Genomic DNA, 13633 nt, shown 5'->3' with positions numbered 1-13633 from the left:
TTTTCTAATAGGTTTTTGTTAAACCGTTGGCCTAATATGATGGAATGTCTCCTACAAATGATTATAAATACCAGAAGCACAAAAGGAAGAATCATTATAGCAAAATCGTAAGTGAGCTATCTGCAAATACAAGACTTCAAGTTGCGATGTCTGCATGGTGTAAGGCGCTACTCTACAATGCGAGAGTTAGCCTTGGAGTCACGGCTTCAATTCCTGCACCTGACATTAGGGATTTTTGAGGTTTGCTGTACACTTATATGAGAATCACTGGTCTATGATAAAGCTGATGGTACGTCCCAAATAATGGTAGTTGGCTTGGACTGAAGTTAACGGGATCAGTGTACTTTTGTGTAATGTAACAGTTCCAAAACACCTGTTCTCCATTTTTGTCTTTACTGCTAAAAACACCACTCAATATGTGTTCTTTTATGGCTGGCAACACATTTATTACAAAATCATAACCATAGTAATAGCTTTCAAGAGTCAAAACCCGTTTAAACCTGAACAACAACAAACCATGAAAACTAGCAGGTCAAAAGGTTAAAATGTATTCACCTCTACTAAGTAATAAAAACAGTGAATAAAGGGGAAATACTGGATAGTGCAGGAAGGCAGACACATCTGTATCAAGTTGGATAATTAGTCATCTCGGTCTTACATAGAAAAATTGGGTTGGATCATATATAGAATATTTTGTTCTTATTGGGAACATTTTCAATAACAGAAAATTCAATTATATTTGAACCTGATATTAATACATCGAGAAAAAGAGAACTACCATCCCAATTTTGTAAAGATCTTGCTCCTCTTACCAAACCTATTTATTTACTAAAACATAGACAGATTGAATTCTTTATTTAAACAAATTATTGTTCTAAAAAATACAAATTGATATGTAGAGAGCAAAACAAAGCAACCCAAAAAGATCCAATAGAACAACACTGATTAATTAGCTTGTTTAAACACACTCTGACCAGAGTCCATGATGTTAAAACAGGTTTTCTGTAACTGAGAATTGTTGTTATTCAAAAGGGACAAAATAAAACCTAGTTATATCACATTAATACTGTGCTGATAAAATATTACACTCATTATGAATGAATCTAAAATAATAGTGATAAACATTTTGTGTTTAATCCTTGGACAACAATAATAATGGATAAAGAGCAAAACCCTCTGGCCCATTATTATCTTTAACAAAAGCAATCTAACTTGAATCAATATTGTTTGGTATAAAATTGTTTCTTGTGACAGCTAAAACTAGAAGAACTACAATTAAACATCTCACTTTTAAAGTTAGCAGGTCTGGTGTCTACCACAGCTTGTAAGCTGTGACTGCGGGCCCACCGGGTCTGTTTGGGCAAGGACTCCAACATCTGCGAGAACATCCTCACGTCATGATACGAAAGCCGTAAACTCAAGTGTACCATGTGTACCTGCAACATCGAGTTCTAGTTAGCTGAAGAACTATAGTATCAAAACAACCACAGTTTTATCTCTTGTGATGGCCTATTTTGTAAGGTACCAGCAGTCACATTACAGTCAAGTAACAAAGAAATGACTAGACACCGAGTCGTTGTGTTCATCCATACAGACCATCAGTTGTGACATAAATTTCATTCCGTAATACACTGAAGTGTTGATTTATTAATTTTATTTTCCACTGCAGTCAAACCTAATTTGATGTTGCCCCAAATGTTTTAATAAAAGAATAAGAACAGTATATTCAATTGTGAGTGATAAATAAACAATAATGACACATTGTTGTGGGAGTGCCGATGGCCTTGCGGTCTAAGTCGTTGGACTTTGAGTCTGAATTAGAGATAGCGCAGGTTCAAATTCTGTCTGTCTGTGACCGTTGCACTTTTTATCAGTACCATCAACCTCGTACTGTATCGACTCTCCCCTTTATTCTGTTTGATAAGATCCTCGCACAGGCCAGTGGCCCATGAGGACGGACAGAATAAGGCTTAAAAGGGGATCAACCTCTCCTTAAAAAAAAAAAAAAAAAAAAAAAATGTAATTTCCTTTTCACATTAACTAAATTTGTCTTACGTATCTAACAGTGTCATAGTGAAGGTCGCTATGTCATTCTAAGCATTTTAAACTAGTGTCTGAAATGACCGCAGCTATCAACTGCTGACTGTGAAGTACACAGCATCATTAGATTGGCAAAGAAAATGCAACCAGTGGAAATTGTGTTCTTTCATTACAATAAAACATGAAAAATTATACTAAAGTTAAAAATGTAGCAATTTTCCATGTAGAATGTATTAATATTCACAATGAGAAATAAAGTGGCTGACCATCTATGAATACTGATGACCTCATCGAACAATTCAATCTTTAGATTAAGGAAAGCTGAAGGTTCACAACCAAAATCTTTCAAAATATTTTCAACCAATGTAAAAAAAAACTCCAGTGAGTAAGATTATGACTATACAAATTTAAAATCCCAAATTTTATGCCTTAAGGGTGTCGAGATTCTTGTCTGATGAACTCAAAACAAAGAGAATAGATCCAACTCTTCAGTTTCTTATATCATACCATAAAAAAGGTGGTAAATTTCTTAACCACGTCAAATAAAAAAGCAAATTAATGGAGTAGGGTCACACCTTGTTTTCACAAAAACCATAGTGATTGATTACGTGCATAGGCTACAGAATTTTATTTAGTAGGTACTAAAAAGCTTGCACCTACATATGATAAGTGCTTAAATTTAAATGTTAACTATATTGAAAGAAAATTAAGAGTTAAAAGTTCAAATATATATAATAATAACAGCTACTTTATCAAAGCAACTTACCTTCCGAAACACCCTCATATGAACAACAACAAAAAAAAACAAAACACACACCCTCACATAGAATTCCAAATAGGAAGAATGTAGGTTACCTTGAGTGTTTTAACATCCTTATCGAGAACTATCTCAATGTTGACAGTGACAGGATCAATAATGGAGAGAGCCGTCTCATCCTCCATGCCCAGGATACAGGAGAACATCTCACAATGGTTCAAATTACAAGAGAGAGGCTTCTCCACCACCAGAGGCCGGTAAGTGATAACTGTTGTGCTCTGAGGGATTTAAACATTCACAGAATAAGAAAAATACTGATACTTCTAGATTTAATAGCTTATTGACATTACATAAAACTGGAGTTATATTTTTCTGTTACGTTAAACAAGACGTTTAACTGATTGTTCCATTGGTGGACATAAATTGTAAACAATATAAATATAACATACCTTTTAAATTTTCCTATAATTTTTTGCTATGTCTTTACGAAAGATATATATATATATATATATATATATATATATATATTTAAATAGCTAGGAATAATCAGGTATCTATTTAGGATTCCATTTAAAAATAAACTGGCACCAAATATGAGTAAAATATTACGTTTCTTACAGATCAATATAATTTTTACAGATCAATATAATTTTTAAACCGCAAATTGACTCTGCATTATGTTAAAAAATTTAACTAAACAAATTTTGTATAAAACTACCAGGAATAAAAATACAGTGGTGCAGAAGAAGTATAAAAATGTAAGGACGTGTTGGTTTAATGCAAGTGAAAGATGAGTTATATTTTTAAATGAAAAGAATTGTTGTATGTGTCTTTATAAGGCAGCACCAGGGTTTTATACAGATATTTTTATATACCTTTGTAGAAAAGTTTAAAGTGTTCTATATTTAAACAAACAATTAGCACTGTTTAATAGCTGAAATATTTGCAAAATATGTAGATTCTTTTAAATGGTTTGTAAGAATACCTATATATTATCATATTAAGTGTATAAATATATTCCTTTGATCTGTACCGATTGTATTAAATAATAATTCTGGGGTAACTGGATTACCGGTGGAAGGAGTAGGCCCAGAAGAATGATAAGGACTGGACTGTACAAAAGAGGCTGCTATCAGCGAGGCGCGCATCGCAGATGGCAGTGTTTGATAACGAAATTGAGAGGTGGGGTGAGGTAGACGTGCCGTACCTCCCATCTCAGTTGATTGGAAGTTATTGTAACGAGTAGATTTTGAAAGTGCTTAGAGTTAATCTTTTTACTAATCGTCATCAAACCTGCGGGTAAGTGATCTTTTTAACTGGAGTCCAGTCAATATTCATTCTTAGTTATTTTGAATAATTTTGGGGAAAGAAATATTGTAAAAAATAAGTTTAATGGGGATTTAGGAACTTGTCCTTTTGATCTGTGCAATATAAAACTTGTTGGTGCAGTGAGCACATGTATATAAAATGTTATGTAAAAATACTAAAAGAGTTTTGTGGTTGTTACAGATGCTTTCAGCAATATTTTTAATTCTTTAACACTGAAGAATTTTTAATTCTCTAACACTGAAGAATTTTTAAAGTAAAGTAAAGGTAATTAGTAACAAATAAAATTGTATTTTGAAGATAAATTAAAGTGAAGAATTGCCAGATCAGATTAGAGTGTGAAAGTTTTGAATTTTGAAAATTGAATAAAAGACAAGCTGTAAGAACTTTGTAAATTTTTGGAGTCACGAATGTATTACAAGTTTGAATTTAAAAGTCATCAAGAAGTTTTTATTTTAATATTAATTCCAGTAATTATTTTTAAGAAGAAGTTTTATTTTAGTTTGAACTTTATTTATTTCAGAAGATTCTCTTTCATTTTTAAACCTTCATTTCATTGTTTTTTAGCTTTTTAAAAGTTTTAAATTTTAAAGCTAACCCCTCATGTGCCAGTTAAACGGTACAGATCCATTAGGTATTTATTCCTCTGCAAGCCTTGTGGCAGCAATTAACATAGCTGGAATAAAGGAGTTTAATTTTATTCTTATACTTTCTTCTAATTGCGATAAAACTATGAAATTAAAACATTTTTCTCTATAGTACAATGTAGAAGTACACCATGCCATGTGTCCTGTAACAGGCTTCACTGAGAATGTATGCAAAATTTCAAATCTATACCATCTACATGCGTTACTATGTCAGGTGTTGATTATATCCAGTTTGTTCACAATTTTATTTATTTAGTGATTTTCTCGTTGCCATCATGGTTACCTATAAGACTAATGTATGAATATGATCACTAACTCTCAGCCAAATCCCAGTGTTTCAGACACAAAATCTACCTATCTATAAAAGAATGAAATTCCTGTTACATTACAGATGAAATTAGCAGAGCACGCTTTGTACTCGCCATTAAATATACATATATTTTAAAATACACAATAAAAACAAGAAATTTATAAAAATTTTAAAAGTTATTTAGATGTACATACGATTCCCTCTAAAACAATTAGAAACTGAGATACAGTCTTAAGAAACCGAGGATGAATAGTTATGTCATAATTATTTCTGCTACATAGTTTGGTGTAGTTTTGATAAATCTTTAATACATTTCCTAATCTATGAATAGTTTGCTTAATTAATTTAAATTATCACCTTTAAAATTACTGAGTTTGAATCCCACTGTGAGGTATCCTCAACAAACACAATTTCCGAATTGGTGATATTTAACTTCATTTCAAAGGCCACTGGTTCTTCTGCACCTGAAGGCTTCTTCTCTTCTCTGTTCACTCCCAAGACATTGTTCACTACAAAGAAAAAAAAACAAAAATCATCAAGTTTTAAACTATTTATTTAGGATCTCCAACATAAGAAATGTTACAGAGCAGAAAAGATAAATAATTTTACAAAATAAAGTATTAAAATTTGGTTCAGATTGAATTTGATAACTATGATTACTGAATTACTTAAATAATGTGGAAATACAACGCAATATCTTCTGTGAGCACAGACAAATTCTTGAATAAATAGATATGGTATAAAGACCTGGACAAGGATTTTCTGGATTTTCAAGGATGAAGTCCCGAACAGTTTCCCACCAATCAAGAATAGCCATGAGCCTCATGTTGTTCAAGAGAATTGTGAACTTGGACATGTCCAACAGTCTCCTAAAACAATTAGAGAACATACAGTGTTAAATATAGAAGAGGTAAGTAATAATATAAAATATATCAATCTTCTTTAATAAATTTTTACTAACCTATGATGTACTTGAGCTTGGACCGTGCCTGCCTCTGAACTCATCAGAATAGGCTGTAGGATGTTGGTAAATATGTTGGACCTCTTGTTGGCTGGTTCATCTACAACAGATTCTTCTGTAGAGTCGAAGTGCACATGATGTGTATACATATATACTGTCTTAATTTTATATATATGTATATATGTATTTTTACTTAGATAAATAAATAACAATCAATTAACTAACTGCAGTACAAAACAAACCTCATTTTGGAAGTGCAAGCAACCCCACATATAACAGATATTTTCACTATCTGTTCAAAAAAGATGCATACAAAATGTCTGTGATCAAAGATGGGTAACCAGAGCCGCATAATCATGACGTTATCATGGGTTGGATGGATATCTTTTAAGTCTCTGACCCACTTACACCCTTTGCCTTTACTCATGGCATTAGTGATGTAAACTTAATAATCTGCTGGTGAATGTCTGCAGCAGACTTCTTGCCGACATAGGCTGTATCACTGACTAAATCTCATACTGGGGCAGACAATTTTTAACATTTTGAAAGCAAAACATTGACCGTAGAGTTACAGTGCTGCAATTGAGCACAGTTGTTCCCAATGAATTCTAGGACTTGTAGTGGCACTCGCACGGACTTCCTTTATATAACAAAAGTGCTCTTACTGTATAAAAAACTAGCTTCAAAGACAGGACAGGTAACTACAATCTACAGTACAGTTTTGAGTGACTGATGAATCAAAGTGCACAAAATAGTTCAGGCCACATGTGTATGGCTAAGTAAAGTGTCTTCATATTGTAAAAAATTGGGTGTTAAAAGATCTCAACGTTTGCTCTTAGTAGACATGCATGTGCTCAACTCAAAAACTGTTTTGGCACTTTTCAATAGTAATAATGATGAGTTTCTGAGTTGATATATAAGTGTAGACAAAAATATGGATTAACAGTCAAAACAGTAAATCTTTCGTCTGAAGAAGAAACAGACAGTAAAATTGAATTGCATGCAGAATCATCCTTTTTGATTACTTCGTAAAAGGAAACAATTTACAAGAGAGTATTTTACCTTGATATTGCACTGGTTGAGCAAAGAAATAAAAAAAATTATCTTTATTTGAAACAAAGACTTTTCATCCATCAATACAATTTTGCCTAGTTTCTATTGTCAAAATTTTAAAAACCAAAGATAAAATTATTACAAAATTCACAATATTTATTAGGTCTTCACTCCAGAAAATTTTTAAACAATATATTTGAAAAAAATGGCTAAAGAAACTGTTTGGATCAAATATGGCGTTGCTGATCACATATGTCTATTTTTAAATCCTACTTTTGGCTAAAAAGTTGGAGAAAAAATTGAAAAAGAATATAAAACTTAAATGAGAACACATAAAAAATTTTACTGAATTAATTAGGTATTTTATTTTTTTCCAGGGACTAATATATTAACCGCTCACTGCTGTAGTGTAGATCATTATAACCTAAAAAATAAATAAAAGTTTATAAGGGTACAAGATAGAGCCTAGAGGCTTAAGTAAATTAGTTGTAAGTATGAACAGATTCAATAACAGTGCAATTTGTTGTTTATGTATCACTAGTGTATTGTGCTTGAAGAACTAAACAACGGTATCAAGGACATAAGGAGGATAAGACTGACAACATTTCAAAATGTAATGCTCTAACAATTGTTTATCATGTTTAAAATTATATTTAGCACTATACCAAATAAATAACAATAACAAATTTGTTGAACAATCTGTTTATTTTTCTTATTGCCTAATATCAAGTTTGAAAACCGTATCAACGCTGTATAGTTAACTCTCAATGATAATGGATGGTCTCTTAATTTTGCAGCTTGTTCATACAATTTTACTACCATTTGATTTGGCAGTAAAAAGGTCAAAAAAGTTCTTGAAGTAAAAACTCTTAGGTTCAGAATAAATCTACTTAGAGTCGCTTAAAGAAACTAAAAAACTTACTCAAGAAGCGAGTATCGGTGATGAGTATCTCCTGAGAGACCAAATCTACGTCCTGTGTATGATCGCTGAAACTGTCGACATTGAGGTGCGACTTCACAAAGTTCACGCAAGCCAGTGTGAGTTGCGGATTGCGTTTGAGACACACGCTCACGTCCACCAGCTCCAGATGGATGGAGTTCCACAACCAAACGTTGCAGACCTCTTCCTAATAACAGGAACAAATAACATCTTAATTATATTCCATCTTATTTAATCAATTAAAAATTATCTGTAAAACACCCCAGCACAGATTATAACTACAATCACAAAAAATATCTGCAGTTATGCAGTTTTATTACGTTCACTTAAATTTACACACTAATTGGCTTTTATTTCTTATTAGTAAAGAGTCATGAATTTATCATCGCTGTTACCAGTATATCACTGGTACTTAGTGATTAATTGACAACACAGAATACTATCCAAAAAATTAAGTATGCATATGGAATTGATCATGATAACTTTACCCAAAACAAACCAATACAATCTGTAAGAAACACAATATACAGTGTTGACACGTCCTTACAAGTAACCTAAATACTAACCCTTTTAGTGCCAGACATTTTGTTGGAATGTTGGTCAATAACGCAAAGGGTATTTCTGCAGGTGTTATCCAAAAGTAACATGCCATTTTTAGCAATTTGCATACAGTTACTATAAAATGTCATAACTTTGTTATTTTATGGACCAATATAACTTCTCCTTTGCTTTGTACAAAAATGTATATATTAACACTAAATATACCCAAAAACTTCTTATACTACCAGAAAAATAATAGAAAACAACAATAAAATCTTAAATTGTTTTATTTTTAGGTTCGACACTTAAATAAATACCCAAAAACTTTCTCGCACTAAAATAAGTACCCAAAAAATTTCTCACACTCAATAAAGTCAAGCACACAAAGAGAACACTTTATTTTAAACATATCAACTAATTTTTCAAATTATCATCCAAAATAAAAATCTTATGCACTTTTTTAACACTGCTCAATTTTTATGAGGGACTAAAATGTATATGTTGATTAGCAAATGTCCATGTCCTTTACTGACTTTACTACTTTTCCTATGAGTGATAGCCATAATAATAACTATGTACAACTATAGGATAGAACAAAAGAAATATGCCTAAAATTATTTTGGCTATTTACAAATATTTACACAATTTGAGTGTTTCACACAATGGAGAACTGTTAAAAAATATTCATCTATCAGTTACAACACTATATTCAAAATTTAAAGTGTCATGCCAACAAGGAACAAAATAAATTAAGCACCAGAAATGAATACAAAATAAAATAGTATTAGCATTACTTTTTAAGAGTATTTTTGGTTCTTCTTGTAACACCTTGTAAAATTGTTACAATATTGACTACAATGGAATATGATGATCATTAGTGTTTATACTTAATATGTTATTACCTATATGTTTTACTTAAATACTCATAATGAACCTGTCAGACAACAAAGAAACATTCTTTGTTTAAAGGTTATTTTTGACGATGGAAGGATTGTGAAGGAAACAGGATTTTTCCGGACATTTGCCATCGTTCAGTGAAACAAGAAAACAGTAACACTACGTTTCGAGATCTGCAATCTGATCTCTTCTTCAGGTAAAGAACTAACCTAATACATAATTACAAACTAGGTTAAAATAAACAAATCTTACTAAAGCGTTGTGGCACGCCTAAGTCAGGAATCACAACCTACATGTTGTTGTCAACTTCACTAACACTAAAGACATGCACTTAATACAAAACTATACAAAACACTAATCATTAAAACTAAACCACGGAATACAGGTCACAATACGTCTTCACTCGTCTACTATCCACCTACTACTGACCAGAGGGACTAGCCAATGGCAATCGTGACGGCTGGCTAAAACAAGATGGCGGAAATACAAGGGAAGGGGAACAGGAATGGGGGCCTTTCGTTATTATTGGTTCATGCGAGAGATGAACTTCTTAATACCATATTGTGACTCCGCATTGGTTTATTACAAATATCCGATCCGTTTGATATACTTTTGGTTTATTCTCTTTAGTTTCATTTTATAGAATTGGCAACCAAAGCGGCCTAATCTCGACTGATGGTTGACTGATTGGTTGGTCTGCCAATTTAATGTATGTTGCCTCAATTAATTTCCTTTTGAAGAAATGTGGTTTCCCGATGTATTATGTGGGCTTCATCCCAATTCATATGATGGTCTTTCGGACCAACAATGGTGTGCAATTTTTGACTTTTCTGTGTGAAACCCTTTCCTCGTGTTTTCTTTGTGTTCTTTTATCCCGTACGTTTAGTGGTCTTTTTGTCTCGCCTATGTATTCCCTATTGCAGCTACATTTTATACTGTAAAACACAGTTTTTGGAATCCTGTGTGCCATTTTTTTGGTTTTGTTTTTACGAGACTTTGTCTAAGAGTGTTGTGTGTTTTAAACGCGGTTCTAATGTTGTACTTTCTACCTACTCTTCTAATTTTCTCCGATAATCCCGGCACATAAGGGATTGACATAAACGCAAATTTTATCACAATTTCTGTTTTTCTGACTCAGGAATGATTCTTCTGGTTCGTTTGCACTTATTAATTACTAATTGAGGGTATCCATTTGCTTCTGAGATCCGATTCAATTTTTCTTAAATTCTTCTTTTAGTCCATCTTTATCTGAGCACAAGCTCTTTGCTCTATCAAACAACGAGTAGGCTACTCCTTATTTGACAGATTTTTGATGGTTGGATTGATAATTTAAATATTTTCCTGTGTGTGGTTATCTTTCGAAAAACAGTTGTCTTAAGGACATCCCCTATCTCTTAATACACACACATCCAAAAAGGGAAGCTTGTTTTGGACTTCTACTTCCATTGTGAGGCGGATGAGAAGAGAAATACTATTAATGTGATTCAAAAAATTATTTAATTCAATGTCTCCATGAGAAAAAATAAAAAAGGTATCATCCACATACCTCCACCAAATCTTCGGTTTGAACTGAGCTGAAGCCAAAGCTTTTCGCTCGAATTCCTCCATAAAGATATTGGCGCGAAAATAGGAGACAGTGGAGAACCCATTGCCATCCCCTCATCTTGACGGTAAATTTTACCCTCTAACTCAAAATAATTGCATTGAGTGCATAGTTCTAACAGTTCCATAATTACTGGGCACGGGAAGTTTAGTTCTATCCTTTAATGTTTGGTCTTCTTTGAGACGTGATTTAATAATTCCGAGAGTTTCTGGAACTGGTACATTTGTAAATAGACTTTCGACATCAAAACTTACCAGTTTGTCAGTTTCAGTCAACTTTAGGGATTTTGACTTCTCTACGAAATCCCTGGAATTTTTGATGAAAGAGTCAGTTTTTTTCCTACCAATGGCGTTAAGATGTCCAAGAGGACTTTAGACAATTCCCTGCACGGTGAATCACGAGAACTAATGATGGGCCGAAGAGGGATGGTAGGTTTGTGGATTTTTGGGAAGGCCATACATATGGGGGATTTTTTGAGTGGTGGGGAGTTAATTTAGATCTAAATTTATCTGAAAAAAATTCTTTATGTTTTCTTAAGTGTGTTTGCTACTTTGCGTTCAAATGAACCAGTCGGGTCTTTATTTAAAACTGTATATTTGCCAGTATTTAAAGTTTCCGCAATCTTTTCTTTATACGCTACTGAGTCAAGTACCACAGTAGCGTTGCCTTTGTCGGCAGGTAAGATTTTGACCGTGTCGTCTTTCCCAAGGATCGACCTGGCCTTTTTCTCCTCTATTGTCAAATTTGGGTTTTGTGGGAGGAATTTTTCTGAGTAAAAGACTGGCCTCACAACGAAAACCGGTCACCCTGTTTCCTCAGGTAACTGTGAAACAGCCGACTCGATTCCTTAGGCGTGCCACAACGCTTTAGTAAGATTAGTTTATTTTAACCTAGTTTGTAATTATGTATTAGGTTAGTTCTTTACCTGAAGAAGAGATCAAGATTGCAGATCTCGAAACGTAGTGTTACTGTTTTCTTGTTTCACTGAACGATGGCAAATGTCCGGAAAAATCCTGTTTCCTTCACAAAGAAACGTTGTCTAAGCAGAGCTGAATTTCGGCATACTAAGCTATGATGTTGGCAACTTATCGTAGCTTTGAGAAAACGTATCATAGTAACAAACACTTTTCTAAAGACAAATCAAATTTACTAACGTAAATAATATTAATAAACAAATACGTCCCGTTAGGACAAAATAACCGCTTTGTTTACTCATGCCACCATTACCGCAATCAGCTGACTGAAGCCTATTGAATATTGACAATATGCAGCTAAACAAAACAACCAGAATGAACTACAACAGTTAAAAAACATATATTCCATCTTTAGTCAACAACTTTGTCTTACAGATACTTAATTGGAGGACTTAATTCAAGAATTGGGCGCAACATAGGACCACATAACTGGTTATCGCCAATGTTACATGAACGTCAAACCACATAACGAGTTTATACATTGGCATGTCCATATAACGTCAAACCACATCATGAGTTAAGAATAGCATAATGCTAATTGTTACATTAATATTCTTAAGACACAGTCAGAAGAAAATTATGCATTTTAATATTTTGAGTGATCACCATATTTCATGTTGGAGATAGTAAAAGTCTTGTAAGGTCACAGGTTTTGTAAGAGCCATAATGCAGTTTTAACCATTTGACCGCCGTGAGCCACTATAGTGGCTCGCTGTATGCGGTACCTTGAGCGCCGCGGGCCACTATAGTGGCTCTGTGAACTTTACGTCTTTGTCCTTATAGTTTAAACATAATATATATAAAATGTATTTAAATATATTTATATCAACTTTGAATTGTATTGCTCTGCTTCATTTCAACTATAAAATATTGATATTTACTTGTTTCTATAGTAACAAGTGTATCTTCATCCTACAGCGGAATTTTTGAAATTTTTTTGAATTTTACTTAAATTACATTATTTTATGCAATTTCTGTGGAATATATTGGTAACTTTTAGTATATGCTCAAAACAATACGTACTTTTAGGTTAAAAAACGTTATTTGAGCCCAAGTTACTTATTCAGTGTGTTTTTGGACCTCAAACTTAAGATTTTTTATTTTTTTAATTACGACAGGCATACATACTACTAAACAAATGTAAAAAAAAAAAAAATAAAACTGTAATTTATTACATCAACTGAAAGTACATCTCTTCCCCTCAAAAACAAAACCAAAACTAAAAGGCTAGCTCAAAATTTACGAAAGTTATGTAATTTAATATGTGACCATGCAAAAATGGGTGATTTTGCCGTGGCGGTATTGGATCCGTGCGGTGCTCAAACGTCTGGCGGTCTAGCGAACGACGGCGCGCGGGAGCGGCGGCGCACAAAGGGTTAATTTGTTTCTATTCACGTTATATAACGTACAACACTAATTGAAACTATGTTAAACACTTAAATACTGAAAATATTATTTATATGAGGATGGTTACCAAGCTCAACATGTAGTAGTCCAACTGTCATTGATAAATTAGAACTGAAATCACTTTAAAATGAACACAACAATCAATATTGATCTTGTGTTCACAATATTGTGTTAAATT

General features: G+C 33.0%; 1 protein-coding gene across 1 annotated transcript in view; it reads right to left on the bottom strand.

The window, feature by feature from the left end:
* LOC124365043 (vacuolar protein sorting-associated protein 13D-like) overlaps positions 1-13633 on the bottom strand; it is a 189889-nt gene that overhangs the window by 79002 nt on the left and 97254 nt on the right. Inside the window, 6 exon segments of the mRNA XM_046820942.1 lie at positions 1289-1436; positions 2896-3075; positions 5438-5589; positions 5828-5949; positions 6042-6141; positions 8017-8221. Of these exon segments, the coding sequence (XP_046676898.1) occupies positions 1289-1436; positions 2896-3075; positions 5438-5589; positions 5828-5949; positions 6042-6141; positions 8017-8221 (907 nt within the window).

Source organism: Homalodisca vitripennis, chromosome 6 (genome assembly GCF_021130785.1).
Source record: "Homalodisca vitripennis isolate AUS2020 chromosome 6, UT_GWSS_2.1, whole genome shotgun sequence".
Classification (NCBI taxonomy): domain Eukaryota; kingdom Metazoa; phylum Arthropoda; class Insecta; order Hemiptera; family Cicadellidae; genus Homalodisca; species Homalodisca vitripennis.
This window is presented reverse-complemented; position numbering and strand designations above follow the sequence as displayed.